At 39.1% G+C, this 26333-nt stretch overlaps 2 protein-coding genes across 2 annotated transcripts; one reads left to right on the top strand and one right to left on the bottom strand.

The window, feature by feature from the left end:
* The first annotated feature begins 364 nt into the window (after nucleotides 1-364).
* grwd1 (glutamate rich WD repeat containing 1) lies at nucleotides 365-15052 on the top strand. Its single transcript, XM_005798803.3, has 11 exons — nucleotides 365-883; nucleotides 1236-1342; nucleotides 1600-1671; nucleotides 1962-2108; nucleotides 2297-4432; nucleotides 4530-4647; nucleotides 7585-7747; nucleotides 8465-8675; nucleotides 11035-11180; nucleotides 11691-11882; nucleotides 14518-15052. The coding sequence occupies exons 5-11, from the start codon at nucleotides 4210-4212 to the stop codon at nucleotides 14824-14826; spliced, it is 1362 nt and encodes a 453-aa protein (XP_005798860.2). The 5' UTR covers nucleotides 365-883; nucleotides 1236-1342; nucleotides 1600-1671; nucleotides 1962-2108; nucleotides 2297-4209; the 3' UTR covers nucleotides 14827-15052.
* Nucleotides 15053-20123: 5071 nt separating this feature from the next.
* On the bottom strand, nucleotides 20124-22186 carry cdc42ep5 (CDC42 effector protein 5). Its single transcript, XM_005798875.2, has 2 exons — nucleotides 22031-22186; nucleotides 20124-21379 (listed from the first exon to the last, which is right to left on the bottom strand). Exon 2 carries the CDS (start codon nucleotides 21360-21362, stop codon nucleotides 20466-20468), a length of 897 nt encoding a protein of 298 aa, XP_005798932.1. The 5' UTR covers nucleotides 21363-21379; nucleotides 22031-22186; the 3' UTR covers nucleotides 20124-20465.
* Between the last annotated feature and the right edge of the window lie 4147 nt (nucleotides 22187-26333).

Genomic DNA, 26333 nt, shown 5'->3' with positions numbered 1-26333 from the left:
AATGACTTGCATGTTCTGGCAGTGGGGTGTTGCAATCTTGCTTGCCAGATTGACAAGGAATTATTTAAAGCAGAAAGAAAAGCGGCCCATGTGATGATTAATCAGGATGATACTGAATCTGAGGGGAGAAAGACAGGCAGATCTGCAGGCGAAGAGGTGCGGGGGAGACTCCAAATGAGAAACATACGCTCCAACTGCATGACTAAGCCTCCTCAGCCCCTGTTTGGAAGGGGGGGAAGGGGGTGAGGGTGTCAGGGAATGTGGGGAGCAGGGGGGGGGAGGGAGCCGGGTCAGTCAATAGTGAGGTAAAACGTGTGGCGTGGGAGGGGCCGGGACTTAAAGGGAACAGGGGCAGGCAATCCAGAGTAGCACTTTCACTTTGAGCGGCGCCTGTGTCTGAGTGGAGAACACAAGGGGTGACCAGAGGGAGAGGAGGGTGGCCCGCGTCTCTGCCGCTTTATCCATTAAGGAACCCAGGAGCTACTGAAATTTAGGAAGATTCAAGGTCTGTAGTGCAAAAAAAAAAAAAAAAAAGGAGGGGAGACAAAAAAAAAGCTCTTGAAAACGAAAGAAGGCTGCAGCCACTCTGGGATTTAGAGGGAAAATCCAAAGTGAAAGAGAATGATGGCTTGTGGAGATTAATGGGTCATATTTTGGAAAGTACCAGAGGAAACCAGAAGAAGAAAATGCACTGAGGGATGTGAGCAAGGGGACTGAACATCGACCGCTAAGAGAGAGGAAAGGCAGAAGCGTGCTCTGTCAGAGACCTCAACAAACCACAGAGGGGGAAACTTTGCCTTTCACAGAGTGACACAGCTGAAGAGTGATTGCTGTCAACAAGAGAAATGGAGAAGTGTCCATTCTTAGAAAGATAAAATGCCAGGTGAGAAATAAGAACATCGTCCAATGATTAACTTTAGCTTTTATTTCTATGTGCGCACTTGTAGAACTTGTAGAGCAGAGCAGACTCTTACCCATGCTTATTCAGGTATTACAGCAGACTGCATGTGTCGCTACAATCTCAGCCACACTAATGTCATACACTTGGAGTTGGTGATACAACCGCAGCTCAGAGTATTTTCGTCTGTTTTCTGCAGAAATGGCTAAATTGACACAGGATATGTTGAAACGTTTCTCTGTAGGTATGCAGCTCGAGAAGATAGAAACCACAGAAAGTTTCCACCTATTATCTGAATGTCATCTGCTCCTCTCATCCTCACTCATGTGTCAAACAGGTCTACTTTTGCTGCTGCTCTTCATCGTCCAATGTGGTGGATGTGACTTTGACCTGAAGGGTGTTGGAAACATAAAGGCAACAATCGACTCTAATCCAAATGGATTTGTAAGTCTTTACTTTTTTTTAAAATCAACACCTTCGAGGATGTGATGCAATGATGTGAAGGAATAGAAAATAGCATCTTGTCAGATGATTCAGAGCAAGCGTATCAGATCAGAGAGGGAAATCAAACTATGTCATGCTTTGCATTTTTTAGTCGCCTTGTAGATTTGTAACAATTACAAAAGATATGCCTCACTTTATCAACTTCAGTACAAAGCTAAATCAGTTCTGATCTTTGTTTTTACTTCTCTCTCCTCCAGCGGTCTGTGTTCCCTAAAGATTATCGTGTAGTCCACCGCTACACTCGAAGCATGCTGTGCGAGACCGAGCCGGTGAGTTTAGTTATCAGTTATCAGAGTCTCACATGTCATAAAACTGCTTGTGCCTTTTATAGAAATCAACCTCCTCTTTTGGGATAATGTTTGACTCCATAACCTGGATAATTATTACCTTTCTCCCTCACTCATTTACAGATCTTAGGAAAGGAAAAAAAAAACTGAGTTTGTGAACAGATTGCTACAGCAGGTGCTCTCTAGTGTCACTTGCACTCGAGTGCCACTGATGTGGTTCTTGTGGTGATCCGTCATGTGTTGTGCATGCTAACTCTGAGGTCTCCCTGCAGTGTTGCGTGTTCTCGGCAGCAGTGGTTCTCGTAGAGTCCTGGCATGTGCTCCTCACAAACCTCTGGGATCAGCATCTCAATTACACCTTCATCTTAGAGCTGAAGCAGACACTGGATAGAATTGTTGAAAAGAACAAAAATATAGAGGTAGGATTTTTAGTCTTTGCAAAAAAAAAAAAAGAGAAGGATATCTGTTAATTTTCTGACATATTAAATTTTATGAGTTTTGTAAACTATAGTAGTTGGAGATATACGTATCACAGCTTTTAGAACTTGTCTTGAGTTGTTTCTCTGATAATTCTGCAGCCTCTAATTGCGTCATTTCCTCTTCTCAGAGTTTCAAGGAGGAGACGGATTTCAAGCCGTACCCATTATTGTCTTCCTCACCAGAAGAACTATTAAATCTAACGTCAGAACTTTTTGCTCGGTGGCTCAAGGTGGGTTGCTCACCTTCAATTGAAACTTGTTTCCCGCCCACGTTGCCCCCGTTTTTTGAAAGGAGGGACTACGGTCCGGTGAGGGGCAAACTATTGACCACTCGAGCCATCAGACGCGAGGAAGACCAGCCTGAAAAAAGGGTAGACAATAAACCTCCATCGTCCTGTGGAAGATCTCGATCCCGGCCCTGTCCTGCAGCTTTCTGGAGCCCCTTGTTATTGTTGTTGTTATTTGGACTCTACTGGTAGCAACTTTTTTTTTTTTTATTGCACAATGATGAAACTTTTACCTGGCACTGAATGAATTATTTTTGAGTTTTGATGCAGTAAGCTTTGCTAAAATGAAGTGATATGCACAAGCTGAATTAAATGCCAAAAGTCAGCTAACTTTGCTCTTGTTATATCAAATATATATTAAACCTTATAGTCACTCTCTTGGTTGAAAAAAAGCCACAAGCTCCAGCTAATTGTGCTTTCCTTGCTAACAAGAGATCCAAACTGAGCTAGTCGGTGCACATAAGCCATTCTCTGTGGTTGCCTCACTGTTTACAAATGAATGTTGTGAGAGTTTATTCCTGTAAGTAAATGTAAGTTAAAGACTTTTAGGTATAGTAGCATTTGGTTTAAATTAGAGTGATCCAGTAACTTATATTTATTATTACGGTTCTTTTGTTGTTTGTCTAAGTTGGAAGAGTGCATTAACTCTAGTGAATGAGCTGAAAATCTGAGGGCAATAGTTTAGCATTTATCAGACAGTAAATGTTGCTGCATGGATTAATGCTCTGTTACTGAAACAGTAAAATGCTTCTTTTCATACCTTTGATTTTATCCATGTCTTTGAGTTCTTTTTTGTTTGCTTAATTTGAACAAAGTAGTCATTAAGTTACTTTTTGTTCATGCGAGATCACTCGGATGCTTTGGTGGTCCCTTCAGCGTTGAGATGCTTTTGTTTATGCCCCTGGATTCCTTTATCTATTCATGTGAGGTGAACTGTGATGTGGATATGTCGGGTGAAAGCAAAAAAAAAAAAAATTCAAAGATAAGCTGCAGACGGGGTGAGGAGGAATGCATCGCTGCGGCTTGGCTTCTGTCTGAAACTATAAGAGGAATAAAAGTGAAATCTTTACGCTAGCACTTGCCTCTGCTTGCACCCACACCCAGACATGTAATGTGTACCATTGTCCTTGCTGTCGCCATGGAAGCGCCGTGTTTTGCATGTTCCTTGTTTACACTGAATTTGTGTCAAGATTTTTGCAAGGAGGAACAAACATGTTTGTACAAATGGGGACGGAAACACTTACATTTGAATACGTGAACTGCTCCGTTGTACCTGTTCCAGTCTGACGCATAAATATTTTAAGACGTCTGCCCGTCTGGGGGGATAAGTCCTGGTTTCCAGTCTGTGACAGGGGGGTACTAATGTCTGGAGGTTTCATAATTCCCCTAAATAGGCTTAACTGTGATTCACTGAAACCTTGTCTTGGGTGGGTCACCGAATACAGATAACCCCAGTAAAAAAAAGAAAAGAAAAGAAAGCACACATATACATAGGGGGGAGGGTTTCTGGAGAGGTCAGGTTGACCATGCACAATACAGCCAACAGTCTGGTGTCATGTTTTCGAGAGAAATCTTTCAAAGACTGCTTTTTCCTGGCAGCGGGGAGCCAAGCGCCAAAGAGGCCAGCTGAATTCCCGTAAACAGGGTGGGAGAGAGAGAAAGAGGGGAGAGGAGGAGGAGGAGGAGGAGGAAGAGGAAGGGGGAGGACGCTCAAACCACGTGGTCGCTCCATAGACCGGAAGTGCCCTTCCAAGATGTCTGCGCCCGATGAGCACGCGTTAAACCGAGGAGGAGAAGAAGGCGAGATGGCAGAGATGGAGGAAGAGGAGGAGGACGAAGGGGTAGAGATGGAAGACGAAGAAGCGGACGGAGACGGGGGAAAGAAGGTGTACGTCCCCGGGATCGAGCCGCTTCAGCCCGGAGAGGAGCTGGAGATGGACCGCTCTGCGTACCGCGTGTACCACGAGTGCCAAACAGGCGAGTTCAGACCCGGCCTGCTGAATGTGCTGCTCAAGCCAAGACTGCAGGAGCTCAAACCCGGATCTAAGGGTTTCCTTTTTGACTCTTCGTTCAGGTGCTCCGTGCCTGAGCTTCGACGTGGTGAAGGATGGAGACGGAGACGGCAGGCAGCAGTTCCCCCTGTCCATGCTGCTGTGCGCGGGCACGCAGGCGGAAACAGCCTTGCAAAACAGGTACAACACAACACACTGCTGCTCACTTTTATATTACTGCTTTAGAGCTTCCAGATTACTATTGCATATTTATGTTACAAACAAAACAAAGGGGAAATAATTTGCAGACTAAAATACCAGACTTTATTTGTTCTGGTGATTCTTTTGTAGTTTTAGTTCAGGTTATTGAGAACAAGCTTTTTTACACTCTGTAATAAACAATTAATCGCATTAAATTAATCTCGATGATTTCATATCGATGATTAGTATTTTTTTAAGACCAATTTTGTTCACACACACTTCGTAATCCACGTTATTTATTGTGTGTAGTTGTGTTTTATTTTGAATGTTTAAGATATCTTCTGCTTCCAGTGTTCAGTACAAAATTAAAGGTTAACAGTCTTTGAGAGGGTGAACTTGCCTTATTATGTCATTACCAATATATTACTTGAAAATGGTCTCAAAACAACAATGTTATTGTTTACTGCAATAATTTTGGGGACAATTTATCATAATTTTAATCATTATTAACATTTGTTATCGGGCCTGTTGCAGTAATCAATAAATTAATTAATCATGTAATAAATTAGTAACCCATTGACCGCTGGAGATGAGCACCAGGGATGGATGGATGTGATCAATTAAAATGAGCTCAATAATATCCATTCGCCTGGTTTATCATTTGTCTCTTTTCTATTTTTCTCCTTCTACCAAAACCTGGATGATGAAAGTCTTCAATCTGGTGCTTTGGTTTGTTTGAAGGACAATTTTGCTTGTAGAGACTTCAAAATAAATGTTATTAGTCGTTTTTGTTGTTTTGTTTATTTTGGATATTTAAAATGTCTTCCAGTTCCAGGGTTAAATGTTCATTCGAATTTAAAGTTTATCGATCTTTGAGATTGTGGTCTTGCTTTATTATGCCACTGTCATTTTATTAGTTGTAAATATAAAAGCAACAATCTTGCTGTTTATGGCAATAACGTCTGGGACAACAAAATTTGTTATTGTGGCAGGTTTAGTGAAAAGCCTTGTTACAATGTTTTCTCACTAGTTGGGACGCATTTGGCTGCATTTCTCCTCTCATTTTCACATAATCACTAGTCAAACTGTCTTCCATCTTGATTGCTTCAGTTGATTTACTGCAGTTAAGGTGACCGTAGCATTTTAAATTCACATTAATGCATCACAATGAACTGGAGCTTAGCTTAAATTAATCTGTGTGTCCTCACAGAAGCACCAGTTGCATTGATCAGTGTTGCTTTGTTTCTAGTCCATCTGCGATACTATCAACAACTTTTTAAAGCTGCAGGTAGTATTTGTCTTAACAATTTGCTCTTTTTTTGTTGAGGAGGAAAGAGTGGGAAGGCAGTGACAGCAGAAATGTTACATTTGCTCATGTGTTTCATCCAGATGATCTGATCCAGCCTTGTTCCTGTGTTGGGACATAGACATGGCAAAGGATTCTCTATGCTTGTTTAGTTGAGCGGAAAGCAAATGTTTACATGAAGTTAACAGGACTGGTTGTAGTTTTAGTACGCACTTAAAAAATAAATTACATGTTTGCTTAGACTCCAAGTCAGTTGTTTACTCTTTTCTCAGACAGATTGAAGCTAAATCCATAAAACTGTTGTTTTGTTAAATGTGCAGACATGTGCTTGTGCAGCTTTTCGCCAGATTACTGAAGTTTGATGTATCTGTGTTAGATTTTTTGTCTTAAGCCTATTCATTGTGAAATTTGTTGCATAAGCTCGTTTCTTTGTTCCTTTGCATTCTTGCACATTTTGTTGCAATCCAACCACAAAACCTTTAACGTGATAGACCACAATATGATTATAAAACATATAAAACAGTATGTTTTATATTCATATTGTACAGTGCCTTTAAAAAATATGTCTTACTGTTTTAACAGCTCAATGATCACCAAAGTTAGGCTTTTTTGACAAAACAAATTTACTTTATGTTACATGTTATTTAATAGCCTTTTTTTTTTTTTTACATTAAAGTATTTTTATTGTATTTTTATTTATTTTTTCCTCAGGAAAGCCAAGTGATGATTGTGATTGATTTTGTAAAACATCCAAGGGGATGAATACTTTTTAAAGGCTCTGAATATGTTTAGGTTTGACGTTACTGCAGAAGTGCATTTTATTTTTGTCTCTTAACCAGTAATTAACCTAAATTATTGATTTATTGAACATTTGTCAAGTCATAGTTGTAATCACTCCATACCAATTATTCTCTTTTGCGACCTATTATTGGAAGATTTTGTATGTTTTGTGTTTTTCTTGTCACAATAATGAAGTGTCCTCATGACAAAATAGGAGGAAAATATCCATAAATAATATAAATGAAGTAAATAATTGTTGAGCTTTATGTCTATATTTGCGTCTGAAGTAACTGAAAAGAAATTTAAAAATAGAAATTTAATATTTATACATTTTTATTCAACTTTTGAGAAGAAATAAAAGGAAAAGGAAGTGTTATACTCACTAATCTTAAATTGCATTTGTATATTTACCCCTTTACTCTGAAAACCGGAATAAAATCCAACCTATTGTGTTAAGAAGTCACCTTATTAATAAACTAAACACTCCTCCTGTGATTATTTTAAGCTCAGTAAGAGACGTCTGTTGAACTAACGCATCAGTAAATCTCTGAACAGTTCCTCTTGGCTCTGTTTCATATTGTGAAATATTATTTTTATGACTAAGCCCTTACATTGATGAATGATTGTCAGTGGTAAAAACAGACATTACACCCAGATAAAAGCAGACTTGTTCATGCGAATTTCAGGTTATCTCTTGTGTAAATCCTTTACCTGCCAGTCAGGATTTAACTGAAAATCTGTCAGAACTTGAATAAAAATCGAGTCCGTTAGAAGGTGGTGGGTGGTTTTTACTTTCACTCTCAAGCTCCTCCGTGTTCACCTTTCTGGCGAATGTGCTCCTCTCGCTGCAGACTTCTGGTGATGCGCATGCACAACCTTCATGGAACAGAGAAGGAAAACGAAGAGGAGGAAAGCAGCGATGAGGAAAGCGATGAAGAGGAGGAGGAAGAGGATAAGAAGCCACAGCTGGAGCTGGCCATGATGCCTCACTATGGAGGGATTAACAGAGTTAGAGTAAGTCTGTCATTTTTTTATGTAAGTAAATTATAATTGGGGCACAAATCTTTTTAAAGGAGAACTAATTTGCTTTATTTAACAGGTTAGTAGGCAGGTCTGTAGGCTCTATAAAATATGTTTTTTACATTTTTTGCACATAATCATTCTTCAGTAATGAGATTTTTGTTTGGTCAGTTCTGCCTAATTTGAACTCCTTTCAGAATGAGCCATTTTAGGGCTTCTTGTAACTTTAAATCCAATTTAGCTGCTGCTGGCGATGCCCTCAAACTCAACATTTACCCTCTCACGTGAAAATGGCTGCAATAAATACACAGTTATACAATCGTACATCTTCGAAAAGCAGACGCAGAGCCTCCTGCGCAACCAGCAAGTGCTTTCTGAATGGTAAGTCAACAGCAAATCACTTGTCTTTTCCAGCTGCCATTGTACAGTCCAGCGGTAAAACCAGCTAACCTGACATGCTGGTGCTCTATTTGGGTTGCTAGGTAACGCCACAGCATGACTTGACCATTGGAAGGTTTTTAAAATGGCTCATTTTTCACACAACCAAAAACATAAACTTATTTTGTAAAAACACGAGGAGGATTTTATTTATTTGTTGTTGTCTTTAAAGTTCTTGAGCTGTTTTTAGAAGCATTTGAAACCCAAATGGAAGTATAAAAAATTTGAATTATGACAGGCCCCCTTTAATGACTGATTGAATTGATTTTCCAGGTGACCCAGTGTGGCGAGCTCCCATTGGCTGCAGTGTGGTCGGACAAGGGACAGGTAGAGATATTCGACCTTCGCCCTCAGCTGGAGGCTGTCCACAGTTCTGCTGCCATGGCGACGTTCGTCCAGCAGCAGAAAGAAGCTACACCACTGTTCAGCTTCTCAGGACACATGAGTGAAGGCTTTGCAATTGATTGGTCCCCTAAAGTCCCAGGTGAGTAGGCCTGTCCCGATAAACGATAATCGTACAATAAATTAAAACTATCGAATATCGGCATTATCGTCTCTTCCGGCCCTTTTCTCTTTCTGTTGATGACACTGAATGAAAAAAGGTTCAACTCCGGTGACGCCCCCTTCCTCATTTTCTTAGTGTAATGCCCAGCGCACATGACACGATCTTAGAGCTGTCAGCCGATTGTCGAGCCATTTTCAAAACCTGACAGACCACACATTAGCCGACAGAAATCCTAGGTATAACGGTTCCAATGGTTCGGTCCTGCCGTGTGGTGTCCAACAATGGGCACAAAATAATGGCTACAAGTCCAGTCAACTAATTTTAAAATCAGGCATTAATCAATGCTTTACTACAATCTACCTGCAATGCATGTGGCTAATGTCAGCATAAAGTCCTGACCGAGTGAAAATCATTATAACCTGTTTATGTCACGTTAACGAAGAACAGCTGAAAAGTTACCGGGTTTATCAACTGCGGTAGCAATTTCGCTCCAACTCCTCCTCTTGTCATTTCTATATTCTTTGCATGTTGAATAAACATTAAAGTTGTTTCCACATATCATCTCCAATGTCCGCTGGACTTCGGGTTGCGCCGTGTCAGCTGTTTGGGATTCCCCGACTTAATTTCCCCACAGAAAGCAAGGAGGAGAATCCTGGCTTTCTGATTGGCTACCTGTCACATTGAACAGGTGGAGTTAAAGCTCCCAGTCGGGGAAATCCCCTGATTTAGGTCGGAGTGGCAACGAGGATCTACCATAACACACAACACAATCTTAGAAAGACCAACGTTCTAAGATTGTTGTAAGGGGAAAAATAGCAGCAAAAAATCATGTAGTGTGAATTATTGCATCAGGTAGTCGATGTGCCCATCTTCTCTATTTAAATCTAATTATTACTGAAGGGCAACATAATATACAGACTTCATAATCTGCACTCTTTTGGTTGAATGCAGTATATATTTCCACTTTGTTCTTTATGTTGTTTAGGTTTTTTTTTCAAGTGAGTTTTTTGTTAATGGAGACTGAGAATCCATTTTATTTTTGTTTTTGGTTGTTTTGTTTATTTTGTTTATCATTTCCAGTGTTAAATATTCTTTTGAAAATAAAGTGCATTAATCGTTGGCAGGAAATCACATGCATTATTACGTCATTTCCATTAAATCAGTGTAAAAAGGTCTTCAAACAATATTATCGTTTATCGCAATAATTTTTGAGACAATTAATCGTTGAGCAAAATTTGCTATCGTGACAGGCCTACAGGTGAGTCAAACTTCCTCCTGTATACAGGAGGAAGAAAAAAAAAAAAACAAGAATTTTTGCTGCAGGCCAAAAATAACAAAGACTTCGGCTATAATTGAGCTGGATTTCACGCTGTGATCCTGTTCAGAGGGAAAACTGGTAACCAAATCCAAGCATGACTTCAGGATGTAGAAACATTAAAATGACTGTAAAGTAAAAAAGAAAAAAGGGTTTTCAGTTGAGTTGAATGTTCACAAAGTTAAATATGGATAACATTTGAAATGGAGGAAATGTAAGAGTGTCACTAAGCTGAAGATTTTAAAATGTGGCAGGAAATGATCCCTGGTTGATTTGGTTCCTTTGGTTTTTAATAGAATGGTGCATCTTTTCCAGAGAAACTTGGATAATCTAAGAATGCAAATTCAAAAACGCTATTTAAAGGAAAATAAGTTTCTGCATAGATACTAAATACTGCTGTCGGTCAGCCCTACTTGATGATCAATAAGTACGGGACCTTGCAAAAGCATTCACACTTTCTTTTTTTATTTTTTATTTTAATGTGATTCCAGGAGGATTTCTGCAGGTGTCTCTTTCTGGATTCTTATGTCTCTAAAATGAGTTTTTACGGTTTGCTTTGCAGCACGTTAAGTAGAGCTCTAACCTTCTGTGAGTTTCACCAGCCTAAACGATTGTGTAATAATTGATCAGTTTAATAACTTTCTATAAAGGAGATATCAAAGTTTAAGTGAAATATACTTTTTTGTTGTTATCCCTTTTGGTCTCCAGTTAATTAAAGGCATACTGGACATGATAGGGTTATATATAAAAATAAAATACGCTAAATTACCCGGCTCATCCCGAGTTATTTTTAGTGTCATTCAAAATCTGAGAACCTAAACTGATTTTATTAAAGAATCAAACTGAAACACTTTATTAAAGTGAAATTTCAGGATAATATATTTCATTTTGATCACTAAATGTGCAGCAGAATGAAGGGAAGTTTATCTTAAAGCCTAATATTTTTATCCAGTCTATCAGAACTATATAAAAAAAACATAAAGACTAGATTTTTAATGGATTCTCCTGCCTTTTCCTCACCAGGTCGCCTCGTCAGCGGCGACTGCAGAAAGAACATCCACGTGTGGGAGCCTCGCGAGGGTGGAGCCTCGTGGCAGATCGACCAGAGACCGTTCAGCTCCCACAGCCAGTCGGTGGAGGATCTGCAGTGGTCTCCCACCGAAGCCACAGTATGTGCAATTATCAAGACACTGCGGGTCACACTCACAGGGCTGGATGCTTCTTCTCTTCCTCCTCCTCTCCGATGAAAGGAGTGAAGGCTTTGAGTTGACGATGAGTACACGAATGCTTTGATTAGACATGCATTAATGACGTCACGTTGAGCTCACCTGCTCTGTGCTCTGCAGGTTTTTGGTTGTGGGAAACACAAGAAACAAACAAAACGCAGGGCGTGTCGGGTGAAATCACTGAGTGGATGAAGGAATGCTTATTGTAAAGGAGCACCTGGCGCGCTGCAATTGTGTCGCAACACAAGGTTGCAGCTAAAATTGAAACTGTCCCCATCTTGTTTGAGGTTTGGGAGTGAGCAGCTTGCAAATTGAGGCTGGCTTGAGCCTTTTGCCAAAAAGAAGAAGAAGAAAAAAAAAGAACAGTAGTTGCTTTGTTTCAGACTTGGTTTATGTTGTATGTGATTCACTGTTGAGGTTTAAACAGTTGAAATGTTTTATTTCTTCCTCTAGGTTTTTGCGTCTTGCTCTGTTGATCAGTCCATCCGAATCTGGGATATCCGCGCCCCGCCAAACTCGATGCTCTCAGCCAACGAGGCTCATTCGTCGGACATCAACGTTATCAGCTGGAACAGGAGCGAGCCGTTCCTGCTGTCAGGAGGGGACGACGGGCTCCTGAAGGTCTGGGACCTGCGACAGTTTAAGGTGGGAACCAACACCAGTTTACCCAGAAAGACCTCAATACCTTAGAATAACTTATAGAACTGAATTTATTTCTGTAATTAAATTTGAGAAGTAATACTTTTATATTTCAGTGACTTTAAGTACAGATTAATGTACAGTACAGACCAAAAGTTTGGACACACCTTTTAATTCAATGAGTTTCCTTTATTTTCATGACTCAGGTTAATAAGTGGGATTTCTTGCCTTATAAATAGTCATGAAAATAAAGAAAACCCATTGAATTAGAAAGGTGTGTCCAAACATTTGGTCTGTACTGTATTTCAAGTGTTCATTTCTTTACCTTTTGATGATTATGGTTTACAGCTGATTAAATTCAAAATTCTCAGACAATTAGACAATTAGATTATTACACAAGACCAATTAAAGTATTTTCTACAGAAAAGCTGACTGACTGGAAACTATGTCCACGTTTGCTGGTCCATAAATCACAGTGATGTCATGATCACTAAAGCAGGTGTTGGTACGTGGGCACAATAAAAAATTTTCTGGACGATAAATTGTTCAAGAAATTATTGCAATAAATGATTATATTGTTGTTTGGAGACCATTGTCAGGTAATATATTGATTGTAGCATAATACTGCAAGTTAATGAACCATGATTTTGTACAAAACACTTAAAAGACTTCTTAGATATCCCAAATAAAACACATCTAAAAGCAATAAGTAAAATAGAAATAAAAGCCATGCAACAACCAAAACCAAAAATACAGTAGATTGTGAAGTCTCTGTAAACAAAATTATTGAGCTCGTTTTCATTTGTCATGCGATTAATTTCTTATTGCGTCAGGCTTAATGTGGGCAGGTTCCAAGTCCTGCTGAAAAATGACATCAGCGCCTCCATAAAGCTTCTCTGCAGAGGGGAGCATGAGGTGCTCTGAAGTGTCCTGGTAGACGGCTTTTGTTGGAGTTCATTCATTTTTGTCTCTGTGCTCCACCAAGTCCGTTAACCAGTTTCAGAACCCGACCAGAACCCCTGAGTTTCTAAATTAGCTTCAGAAATAATGAGATTTGGTTATAAAACAGGTTTTAATGCCAAAAAATGATCAAATGTTACAAGCCATACATGTCATACAAAAGGAACAGATAGAGTTACATTCACCGTCCAGCGCTGGGGCCAAACTTACCTTATGGATGAAACCAAGTATGGCAAAGACTGTAGCGCATGTTTAGCTTTTTATTCCTCTCTGAAATCTGTGCCCTTCTTAAAGGGTAGTCTAATCAGTTTCAGTCTGTTTACATATGACTCCCGGCAGTCACACATAAACATGGTTAAGTAAGTTGCAGTGTGTGCGTGTACGCAGTTAAAAGAGGCTACAAGAGATAGGGTAAAAGATAGAATCTACAACACTTTAAACTTGATAAATCTCAGTGGAGCAACACCAGCAGCTCCTCAGGTCATCGCTTACTGTGGAAACTTCAAACTGGACTTTAAGCTGTGTGGATTTTGAGCTTCTCCACTGTTTTTCCAGTGGAGAAGCTCTGGACTGTGATTTCCAAATGAAATTCAAACATAATATTTATCTGAAGACTGGCTCCTGAATAGGTTTGCTTCATAATGTCATCCAGGCTGCAGTTATCCTTGTTGCTTTTCCACTTTTTCCTTAAACTAAACTTTCTATTAATATGCAGCTTCTTCAGCAAATAACTTTGGTATCAATGACTTCCTGCAAGACAAGCAGCTGCAGGTCATTTCATGCCCATTAAATGACATTTCTCTGTTAAATTTCCTGTTTGGTGAGTTTCATTGATTGCGATTTTCATATTTGAAAGAAACTAAAAACTAAATTGAGTTTTTTCACTAGCTGTGAGCCATGATCAGTAAAACGGACAGAAACCAGGAATTTACAACAGCCTCCTGCTTTTTAACTGAATTACTGAAGTAAATAAACTTTCCAATTACTCCTGAATATGTCAGACAATTCCCACTGAGACTTGAGGAAATTTCTATCATTGCTACATGAAAAACAATGTTTATAGGTTTGTGTGTTGCATCAGATTGTCTGCGGCCTTATTTATCCAGCTTGAACTAACCGCAGACCTTTGTTCCATTTCATGGTTGTTACACAACGTTACAACAATAATTAAGATAATTATTACCGCCCTCCTTTTAATCCGTGTGGAAACGCACTGAGCTGCAGTTCCAGGAGTCAAACAAAACCATTAATGCTGCCACAAAAACAAAGTTAACATGCATATGGCCAAATGTGGACATATAAAATGTATGGGTGCACCAATTCATCGGCCCCAATTTCCTTAATTAAGGGTGATTGGTGGTCGGCCGATACTTGCATGTAAAGCTGATCTTTTCCCAGGATCTTATGTACCTCAGCAAAAGTCTAAAAATTGGCCTCTGTCCTCTTCTGCTCTGCAGTGAGAGGTTCGACTGAGTCCGGACCACCAGGTCACATCTGCACATTTGCAGTTAACAACAGTCGCCCCACTGTTACCAAATCAGCGACTTTCTTGCTGTATTTAGTGACATTTCAGGCAAAAAAAAAAATTGGTATCGGCCAAATTCAGAATCAGGAGGTCAAACTTTTTAAAGAGCGGTAATAAAATGGCCGTCCCACATTAACCGGGGTCTTTAATCTGCAGACGGGTCGTCCGGTGGCCAGCTTCAAGCAGCACTGCGGCCCCGTCACGTCCGTGGAGTGGAGCCCCGTGGACTCGAGCGTGTTCGCCGCCTCCGGGGCGGACGACGTCGTCAGCCAGTGGGACCTCTCCGTGGAGTCCTGCGACGTGGGTGCCAGGGTGGAGGGGGTGAAGGATCTGCCCCCGCAGCTGCTGTTCCTGCACCAGGGTCAGTCGGAGATCAAGGAGATCCACTGGCACCCGCAGATGCCCGGAGTGATGATCTCCACAGCCCTGTCAGGGTTTAACGTCTTCAGGACTATATCTGTGTAGGGCATGGATGTGTGTGTGTGTGTGTGAGTGTGTTTTGCATTTAGTCGTAAATATGTGAATGGAGCTTGTAATAATGTACATAACATGGCTATGTAAGTAAGAACTCTATTTCTGACATTTACTGGCAGAGAAAAGTGCATAATGAATTTTCTGTATGTTCTACAGATGTGCAAACCGTTTTAGACATTTCCTCTTCCACGCTAACAATAAACAGTTTAAATTCTGATCTGCTTTGTTTCTACTCTTAAATAAAAACTTACTTCATGCTAAAAATGATTCATAGTATAATTAGATGAGAAGAAATTAGTCAATTTGCCTCATCAGTGATTGGCATAATCTAGCAGAAAAATATTTTATCGGGATTTTAGTGGCTAGACCAACGCACAGTAGTGTCTTTGGTTAATCTTTTGGGGGTTTTGTAATACTTAATTCAAATTATACGAAATAATAAGATAGAATACCACAATTATGCCGATGACACACAGCTATACATTAGTCTTTCACCAGGAGATTACAGTCAGGTTCAAATACTCGCTAAATGTATCGAGCAGATTAATGTCTGGATGGGCCAAAATTTTCTCCAACTAAATAAAAATAAAACTGAAATATTAGTGTTTGGACCAAAAGAGCATAGATTAAATATAATCACCCACCTTCAGTCCATTGGATTAAAATGCTCTGATGAAGCTAAAAATCTGGGGATGATCATGGATCCTGATCTGAACTTTAATAACCACATCAAATCTATCATAAAAACATCATACTACCATCTAAAAAATATTGCTAAAATCACGTGACTCTGAAAAATTAGTTCATGCCTTTGTTTCTAGTAGACTTGATTACGGCAATGGAATTTTTACTGGATTATCAAAAAAAGCAATAGGACCGCTCCAGCTTCTCCAGAGTGCTGCTGCAAGAGTCCTAACTAAAACAAAAAGAGATCAGCATATCAGTCCAGTTCTAAGATCCCTGCACTGGCTGCCTGTTGCTCGAAGAATAGAATTTAAAATCTCCTTAATGGTTTACAAAGCCCTTCATAATAAAAACCCAGACTACATTTCTGATCTTCTTCGACCATATATACCACTCAGACCTTTAAGATCATCAGAATCAAACCTTCTAACTATTCTGAGTCAGAACTAAACACGGTGAAGCAGCTTTTAGTTTTTATGCTCCAACACTCTGGAATAAGCTTCCTGCTCATTGTAAGACTTCCCCTACCTTGGGTTTATTTAAAACAAGGTTAAAAACCTTCTTATTTGACGTTGCCTATTCTTACATATTTGGTTTTTTAACTATATTCAAAATTGTAATGTTTATTTTGCTTATTTTTAATCTGCTTGATTTTTAATTTAATTTTATTATTATCTTCTTGTTGTATGTTGTTTTTAACTTTTTTGTACAAGCACTTTGAATTGTCTGGCTGAAAGGTGCTATATAAATAAAGTTGCCTTGCCTTAAATATTTGTATTCAGTCAATACTTTGCAGAACCAGGTTTTGCTGTAATTACAGCTGCTCTGATTGGCTGCTTTTCACATCTAGTGATTTAGTCTTTTGCTAATTCTTTGCAAACTACCTCATTTGCAGTAAGATTGTGGAGCTGAATGATTGGCATGCTTTCATAAACATAGATTTTCAAACCATTTCATACAGTATAATTTCATCTAAACTGTCTCACTGCCATTATTCTACATGAAGGTGAATCTCCCCCCAGTTTCAAGTCTATAGAAGAGTTTTCTCTGGGCATATATCATATTTATCTCCATATAGAAAGTCATAATCTCTGATCAGATGAAGAAATTTATGCCCATGTCATAATTCTGCCGCCACCATGCTTTACGGTGAGTTCAGGGTCATGTGTACTGTTAGTTTTTCTCTAAACATACAGTTTATTGTTCTCATCTGATCACTTTCTTCCACATTTGCTCAGAATCTTCCTTCTTTCTCTCAGTAATGTCTTTCTAGTTGCCATTTTTCCACAGAGGTCAGATTTGCATCGTGCACAATTAATGGTTGTCCTGTAACCACGGAGCTCAGCTACCTTTACAAATCCAGGGAGCCATTTCTGTCCTAGCTTTTAATAACATTTGTATAGAGCCACTAAATCAGCATGGCCTTGAAGTTTATGTTTGAAGCTTGTCTGTTTTATGGTCAAATTAAAGAACTATTTTATTTGCAGGAGTTCAAAGAAAAACCTTGAAGCATAAATACTTGTCCTGCACTGTGGTAAACAGAATTTAAAAGGATTTTGGTTGATTAAAAAAAACACAGAAGGAAAATGAATTATTGCACTATGGGTTATTTTGTTGTAGAAACTTTATGCAGATATATTTAGAAAATTAAACATTGCATTAAACAGAGCTCTGAGAGATTTGTAGAGTGTTGTTTTCTAACCTAACTGCTTTAAACGTCTCCATAACATTCTGCCTGACCCGTCTGCTGTGTTTGTTCTCTAAAGAAACCTTGAGATCTTCACAAAACTGCTGGATTTGTGTTGAGATTAAACTGGACACCGTTGGAGTGCTTCACAACTTCTGAGGTGGTTGGATGCACTGGATTTTATTTAGGGGTATTGTAATAAACTCAAATGCATGCTAAACATTACAGATTTTTATTAATTTAGAAAATCATGCATCGTTTTCCTTCCATTTCACTCGTGCACGACTTTTGTTGATCAAAAGCTCAATGAAATATGCTGAATGTGACAAAATGAGGAAAAATTGAGTGAATAATTTAAGGTGCTGCACTAAAATAAGAACACAAGAATCATTTAAGAGAAGGAAATTGTTTTGTAGTGCAAGGTGATGACCATCATCACATTGCACTACAAATAAAGTTACATAACTGCTCATTTTTAATTGGAGGTAACACTCCAATTAAAAAGGCCTTTCCTTTCTTTGTGGCAGGAAACCTGGTAAGTAGCCACCCCAGTCAAAATGGCTAATTAAAATAGCAGAGTCCTAATAAAGTGTAGAGCAGTTTGAGAAAGCATCCCAAACCCTCATATTACCCAAGCCTTGCATCAGAGAGGCAGTCAAAGCTGGTGCCAATAATAACTTTGTTTTTACTGTAATGTTTATTAAACCACAGGGTGACATTTGAGGGGGTTTTAACCAGCATTTTCAGCAGAAAGGTAAAATGGTATCTCCCTTTTACAGAATTTTGCAGCAAGCATTTAAGTCAAGAAAATAACGCAAGCAAAAAGTACAAAAATACACAGTTTGTCCTGATTTATGAGCAACCTTTTAAGTCCCATGATTGTCTTCCTCTAACTAGAAAAAAAATACCATCGCTACAGCCTGAAGGACAGTTTGGGGAGTTAAAAATAAAACCATCTCAGATGTGGTTTTGGTCGGAACCAGAAAGCCTCACATTGCCAGATATGGAATGTGACAAATTCACAGTAACTCATTATCAACAACGCCTCTGTGGGCTGCAATGCTAAAGCCAAGGAGGCTCTTCTAAACACGCAATGCGGGACAAATAAGACAAGGATATAGCACAGTATGGAGTACAATAAGGCAAAGGATACAAGTCCCTTTAAGGCACATATAGGTAAAGGTCCATAAACACAGCGCCGACTGCATACAGACTATAAATTGGATATAAGAGTAGATTTAATCGTAACAACCTGATCCATTTATCCTGAATCAAAGCTTCCACAGAGCTTCAGTCCGACAGCAAAGTTTCCAGCTGAATGAAGCGGATCAAAGTGCTACAAACTCTCTGCTGTTTGAGTGAGCAGATGATACAAAGTCTTGTTACCTTTGTTTATAGTAATACCGTATTTTCCAGTTGAGCAACATGTTAACTTGTGCACCTTTTTTGGTTTATTTTAGCTTTACATTCAGATTGTTTCTGCTTCCCATTCAGCTGTATAGTGGTAAATTAAGGAATATGTTGTAAATACAGTGGAAACTGGATCTTTTTACAGACACTGGACAAAGAGACAAACTTTTATCCCTTCATTATCTGACATTAAATCAGACTAGACGTTTTTTTCCGCTTCAAATTCAGACATTTGCATACATTTCCTCAGTATTTGGCTTCTTTCCACAAGTTTCTCACAGCAGTTTGCTGGGAGTTTGGGCCCATTCTTCCTCACTGAACTGGTGTAACTGAGGCACACACCTTTACTTGCACACACCTTTTCAGCTCTTCCCACTAACTATACAATTATGGCTTTGTGATGACTACTCCTGTGCATTGACTTTCTTTTCTTTCACCCTGTTTTTTTAATTAGGCTGCTATTGTTCATTTGAAACACCTATTTGTTCCCAAGTATTGACCTTTTGGTTGATGCCTTGAGATGCTGTCTAAATGTTTCCACGTGTTGTTCATTTCTCACGATGCCATCTATTTTATAGATTAGTCCCTCCTCCAGTAAACACTGTTTTTTAAATTAGGCTGCTATTGTTCATTTGAAACACCTATTTGTTCCCAAGCATTGACTTTTTGGTTGATGCCTTGAGATGCTGTCTAAATGTTTCCACATGTTGTTCATTTCTCACAATGCCATCTATTTTATGGATTAGTCCCTCTTCCAGTAAACACTCTTACATCATTCTGTCACCTCCATAATTCAGGCTTGCAAGCTTCCACCTTCTTCTGTAATAAGTTACGATGCTCATTCAGGCCAAACATTTCAAATTTAGTTTCATCAGACCACAGGACATTTTTACAAAGATTAGTTTCTTTATCCCTCAGGGCTTTGGCAAACTATAATTTAGCTGTTTAAACGGGACCTATTATGCAAGGTTCACATTTTGTACTTTTATTTTGGTCTTAACTGTTTCTAAAAACAGAATAAGCACTTAAAAAAATGTCCAGTAAAATGTTAATGTTCCCTGGTGTCTGAAAAATTAGCTGTCTCAAAAATCTTCTGAATGTAACATCACAAATCAGCGGCTACTGCCCCTCAACGACCCCAGCGAAGCCTAGTCCATTGCCTAGCAACCCCTGCCAAAAGCAGCCCATTGCCTAGCAACCCAAGTTGAGTTCCAGCACCTTTGGTCAGCTGGATTTACAGCTGTATTTGCTGTACAATGGCTGCTGGAAAAGACAAGTGTTTTGTTGTAGATTACCAACCAGAAACCACTTGTTGCATTCTCATTGGTTATACAGGAGGCTCTACTTCTGCTTTTTAAAGCTGCACGACTGAATAGTTGCTAATCTGTTTTCTGACATTTTCACGTATGTGTAAACATAGATTTTTGGGGGGCGTGGCCAGCAGCAGCTTATTCTGAATTAAAGAAACAAGAGGCCCTAAAACAGCTCATTCTGCTCAAAATAGACAGAACTGATAAGACTAAAATCTCATTATCTAAGAATGATTTTGTGCAAAAAATGTAATAAACATGTTTTGTATAGCCCATTCATCTACCCTAAGCTGATCAAGGGACCGTTTTCACTGTGAATTCTTACACTAATTTGATCAGCTTCAGTCAAAATCTCCACATGGTCTTTTGCTGTTTTTAATGCCATTATTATCAAATAAAGTTATTAAAACTGGAAAGAAACGGTTTGATTTAAAGTCAGACGGTGAGAAAAAAGTTTATGTTTCTTTTCATGGTGAATGTAAATATCTGGCTTCGACTGTATTTTCAAACTGTTCACATGGAACGTGAATACCTGTCCCCTATAGACCGATTTCATCATCGGACTCGTCTTCAAATGAGTAGCCCCGTCCTTCCTCTTCCTCTTCCTCCTCCTCCTCCTCCGAATCAGTCTCTGAGTGGACGCTCTCTGACCTCCTCCTGTCCAGCTCGGTGACCCCGTTCAACTCTGAGCTGTGCGATGAAGAAGGACTGGGAGGCAAATCTGCATTGTGGTTGCTCAACTCGGGTTCTCCCGCCGGACTCTTCCTCCTCCCGCTGTCGTCTCTCGCCGGGCTGTGGCATCCCAGCTGATCATCATCATCCTCATCGTCGTGGAGGTCATAGGTTTGACCCTCCTCCTCTTCAGATGGCTGGCGAATGATCTCCTCTCGCTTGTCACTGAACCTCACCTTCGGTTTTAGCCCCCTGGACTTCAATCCGTTCTCGTCTGGTATCCTGCCGTCTTCATCCAAGCCGTTCCCGTTCACGGACGTCTCCATGTTCCCCCTAATCGCCTTCATTTCCACCACTGATGTGTCACTCCTTGGGCTGAGCACGGCCTCCCCGTTGGAGCACAGCGACAAACTGTCCATCACCCCTAAAACGTCCCCAAGGATAGACGGACCCAGATCCAGATCCAGGTCCAGGTCCATGGTCAAGGAAGACACGGACTCCGAGTGCTGAAGCTGTGGGCTCTGTGAAGCATCCTCCCGAAGGTCGCCGTGGTTCACCGCCGGCTCCGGGTCAGCAGCCGGCAAGATCCCAGAACCACTCAGCTCGGAAGTGGTCGGACTGGGACCAGCGGTGGACAAGAAGGAGGTGTCTCCAAAGGCGTCGCCTCCCCTGCCGATGTGCATGGTGTGGCGAAAGTCTCCCAGGGGGGCGGAGATCATGGTGGGGTCCAGGCGGTGGGCCCGGGATGGTTTGTGGAGTGGCATGGCTTGTGAGGGGAAAACTGTGGGTGGAAAAGGAAAAAATAAGGGGAAAGAAGACCGAGCTAAATGAGACATAACACACAGACACTTCCTGATAAGACGAGGCTGAGTTGTGTAATGCAGTATGGGAAACCTATGAGCCTTTTGGCACTGGTCCGGCTGTGAAGGCCATGCTGAGACTTGCACTTGAAGCACACTGTGCAGCGTTAGCACATACTTTTCTCTGCCCTGAGGGCTGCTTGAAGACAAAAACAAGACTGTAACCTTCTCTACAAAATAGAAGACATCTAAAAGTTTTACATCCATGAAAAAACGGAGGTAACCCCCTAAAATAGCTTAACCAATAGTCAAAACTGTAGGTGTTAACGTTAACTTATATCTTTCTTATAATTAATAACCTAAAATAACTGACGGACATTATAGAGTAAAGAGGGAGTGGGACTGAGTGAGTTAATATATCAGTAGAGGGGCTTCAAGGCCTAGCCCTCTGCTGCTTTTTGGGTTTCCTAACACTTAAAAACATCTATAAATTGCATAAACAGATTCTAAAACACATAGAATTGGTCTTAAAAGTATTAAGAGAAACGTTTGGATCAAGACAAAACTCCGCTTATCGACTGAGTTAACCAAGATTTACATAGAGCGATTAAAAAAAAAAAAAAAAAACTTACTTCAAATAGTTTGTTTTTCTTTTTTCCTGGCTCCCGCTGCACAGTCCACCTTTTTCATTTGTCTTTTCGCTTTCCTCTCCTCCTTCCCAACTTTTCCCTCGCTCTTTTCTCGCCGTCGTATGCCTGTGTTAGTTTTTCTTTTTCTTTTTTTTCTCCTCCTTTCCAAAGGGATGGGCATGGACTGAGGAAGTGACGCGACAGTTTTTTTTATCTCTCTCTTACTGCGAAGAGAGAGGAGCAGCAGCTGGATTAAACCGGGCTTTCCGGACAGTTAGAAGGCACTCAAACGCATCTCAGCGCTGTTAAATCAGTGCGTAATAACTTTATTTAGGTCAGAGTCTGTTTTTTAACTTAATCAAATATATTTATTTATCCCTTTTGGATCCCTTGGTATTTGTTTTTTTGTACTTTATTATTTTATAAAACTGCGGTATACTCATAAAATGTACACAATTTGACCAAGCTGAGTATTTTTTGTGCAAATTTTTCCATCAAATGTCTTTTAAATTGAACAGAGCATTTGGTGTCCCTTCATCATTTTCTTGCATTGTTTTTAATACACTGCCACTGCAATTTCATTTTTATTTTTCTTTGTTTTTTCTCCATTCTCAGTGTTTCCTTTATTTTGTTTTCCACTATCATGTAATTTTTTTTTATTTTTTTTTTTTACATGTTTTGAAGCCTACAGGTTTGTATGTATTGGACGGGAAGAAAATGTACTTTTTGGATTTTTAGCATCTTTGCAGAAACAAAATGGATCAAATTTAATGTTTTTGACCCTAGTAAAAAACATCTAGTTTGGAGCTAAAGTTAGACTTGTTTCACTACATCATCACCTCTGGTGAGGTCAAAAGACATTTATTATTAAAAAACAAAAGACAAAGTATATTTAGACATATTTCCATGCTAATCTTTAAAATAGCAGTTTTGTTTGTCCAGCGGAAACACATGGTGGACAAAACAAAGAGACCTCTGGGGGTAAAACATTAAAACTTTGCATTGTTCCTTAGCATAGTAGGCGATTTCCCTGATGCCCCTTCATTTAATGAAAAGTGGCCTAGATATAAAAATAAACTTGAAAGAACAATAAAATTGTAAAATCATCAGTTATATATCAGTTATATATGTATTGTTATTATTCATTGTTAATAAAACCCAAAACCACAGTCACTTTTTATTGTTTTGTTATGTTAAAACCACAAACTCTGATGCATTTATTTTAATTTTATGTAATAGAACATGGAAAAGTAGTCCATAAGAGACATGGTTTTCAAGATTTTTTACAAGTAAAAATGTGAAAATTGCTCTGTGTGTTTATATCCAGACCTCATTACTCCTACAAACTCCTACATAAGATCCAGTGTAACAATTCCCTACACAACTCATCTAGTCAAAAACATCTAAATGTACCTGAGTGTAATTTACACCTAAATCCAGCTGTTGAATGAAAAAGATTTGTTAGAGAATATTAGTCAATAAACAGCATCATGACCAAAAAGCACACCAGACTGGTTTAGGAGAAGTTAAAACAGGTTTATAGAATAAAATAATAATCCAAGGTTTGAACATCTTACAGAGCTCTGTTCAAAAATTTAAATATCAAACCTACCAAGACATGGACACTTCTAATATTGGGTTTTAGAACATAAATACCTTTTAGAGAGGCAATGTAAACATGTAGTGAAATGAAGCATCCCGCATTTTAGAAATTTAATCAAAAATTTGTAGTTTGCATCATAATGATCAATAGGAAGGACTATGTAAAAAACGCATTACTTTCATAATTAACACAATTCTGTTAATGGATGACCAAAGCTGACATAATTTAAAATAAAAGCAGTTGTTGGTCCTCCATATCTGTAATGGAAGTTTTAAGCAAATAAAACATAAAAAGAATTTGCCTTTTTATAAGCTTCGTATTTTAAAACATTCATTAGGTCTTTACCACTTTGGGCCACAGTTCTGAAGAGACCCGTGTGATTTCAAACTGCAGGTTACGAGGAAAACAACAATTGCTCAAATCTGCTTAGGTTTCATTGGGGAGTGGTGAGAGGGAAGACATAGGAAGTCCTGTTTGCAGCTTCCAAATAGGCTGTTGGGGACACAGCAAACATGTGGAAGAAGGTGCTCTGGTAAGATAAGACCAAAACTGAACTTTCTGACCCACAAGTAAAAGACTGTGTGTGGAGGCAAACTGCACATTTTGCAGATCAAACATTTCCTTGTGAAACATTGTGGTGGACCCATCATGCTGTGGGTGAACTTTTCTTCAGCTGGGACATAAAAGTCACAGTTGTTGGGAAAGTGGATGGAGCTTAAAATAAAATAAAACTTGTTAGAAGCTGCAGACGACATGAAACTGGGGTGGAAGTTTAACTTCCAGCAGGATAAAAAATCTCTTAACACAGCCAAAGTTACGTTAGAATTGATTAGACATACGCTTACTCATGTGTTTGAATGGCCCAGTCAAAGTCCAGATCTAAAATAAACTGAGAGTGAGTTCACTCATCACTCAGTCTGACTGCGACTTCTCCAAAATCTACTGAACAGCTCTTGATTTAACTGTAAGATTGATGTATTTTTGTATTTTTTTAAACTTCACACTTTGTAAATACATACCTGGATATAAAATTTGATTTATCTGTATTTCCTTTTTTTTTTTTTTTACAAAACAGTACTCAACTTTCCTAAAACATCGTTTGATTAAAATATTAAGTCATACATTTTGTACCCCCGGAGAGCATTTGAAGCTGTACGCTGCTAAATTAACCTGCACTGCGTGTGAATATGTTATTTAAATAAAAACATGCAAAAGATCCAAAATAAAATATTTGGGAGAGGAGGAACTCAGTCTCAGTGGGTTCCCCTGATGTCTTAAACACAGATATGCAGACTGTGATTAGGCAACACAGGCTTAGCAAACACATTTAATTACACTGTGAAATATTACGAAGGACTGGAGCAAAAATAAACTGCAATTATGTTGACATTCATGGAATGCATGTCGAAGACGTCGAGGTTTTAACACAGCCACACCTAGTTGACTACATATTTTTTAAGGGTGGCTGCTTCATATTTTGTTAGCTGTACCCTTTAGCCTAAAAGTTCACCGGCCTTCCTCAAGAGTACTGAGAAAAAGATGTGGAAGTGGACCAACATTTTGAGGTGTTTTTTTTATCTATTGTCCTGTGCTTTCAAGCTTCCTTCCATGGGTTAAAGAAACAAAAATCCTAGGTATTCAGACAATGGTACTGGGTGTTGAGTCACTGTTTGTTGGATCCTGTAGCAAACATTCAGCATACTTGTGTGATGATGTAGTCGACAAGACAATATCAACCAGTCATTCATACCCCAGGCACATGTTGTCAGTCACTGTGAAACAGGCAGGAAATTACACGAAAGCTGCTCCACTAAAATCAGACAGCGTTGCTCCCACAGAGGGCATTTATTATAGTAGTTATACATATATACTTACATACTCAACACACGATTACAAATTTGGGATCTGATGGTAGGAATATTTCTTTGTTGAATTTGGCAGAAAATAAGACAAGTATTTCTACAACAACATTTGGCATTAGGAGTTATAAATGACTTGAAGGTTTTGGGGGATTAGTGTGGGAGAGACTCTGGCAGGAAATGACTCCCCTCCCTGTGACACACACACACACACACACCCCAACGCACGCATACACACACACAAACACACACACATCCTGCAGCTGCAAAAGCTCCACAGGAAGGCAATGAGGGAGAAGAGCTCTAAGATCTACAGAGCTTTAAACAACTGGCTCTTCTCACTGTCATTCAAAAGCCTTCAGTTATTCCACATCTTAATATTTATATCCCAATGGTTTTAAGCGCTGCTGATAGTTCTTGGACCTTTTTTTTAATATTGACTGATTTTTTGTTCAGTAATAATAATAATAATAATGATAATAATAATAATAATAATAATAATAATAATAATAATAATAATAATGACGCCATTTACTTACAAGTATATTTTACTCTGACTTGACAGATTTCTTCTTCCTCTGTCTCTTTTTCTTTTTTCACTTTATTGTTGCGCCTTTCTTGATGTTATTAGAGTTTCATTTATTCATTCGCTTTTGAATTTTAAGCATTTTCATTCTAGTTACTGTAGTATTTGGAAAACAGAAATTATTTTCTGGTTTCAAATATGAACTCCTGACAAGTATAAACTTAAATTATATGTTAACTAAGACATAAACAATTCTCTCCTCCAACAGTAATAAAGAGTTAGATGAGAACCAGGACTGGTGACTGACCATGGGAGGCC

This window comes from Xiphophorus maculatus, chromosome 3 (assembly GCF_002775205.1).
Source record: "Xiphophorus maculatus strain JP 163 A chromosome 3, X_maculatus-5.0-male, whole genome shotgun sequence".
Taxonomy (NCBI): Eukaryota; Metazoa; Chordata; class Actinopteri; order Cyprinodontiformes; family Poeciliidae; genus Xiphophorus; species Xiphophorus maculatus.
This window is presented reverse-complemented; position numbering and strand designations above follow the sequence as displayed.

What these genes read in the sequence shown, in the direction of transcription:
- grwd1 (XM_005798803.3), top strand. Translation starts at nt 4,210, where the DNA reads ATGTCTGCGCCCGATGAGCACGCGTTAAACCGAGGAGGAGAAGAAGGC. An exon ending in GAAACAGCCTTGCAAAACAG is followed by an intron (nt 4,648 to 7,584) that starts GTACAACACAAC and finishes CTCTCGCTGCAG; the next exon opens with ACTTCTGGTGATGCGCATGC. An exon ending in GGGACCTGCGACAGTTTAAG is followed by an intron (nt 11,883 to 14,517) that starts GTGGGAACCAAC and finishes TTTAATCTGCAG; the next exon opens with ACGGGTCGTCCGGTGGCCAG.
- cdc42ep5 (XM_005798875.2), bottom strand. Translation starts at nt 21,362, where the DNA reads ATGCCACTCCACAAACCATCCCGGGCCCACCGCCTGGACCCCACCATG.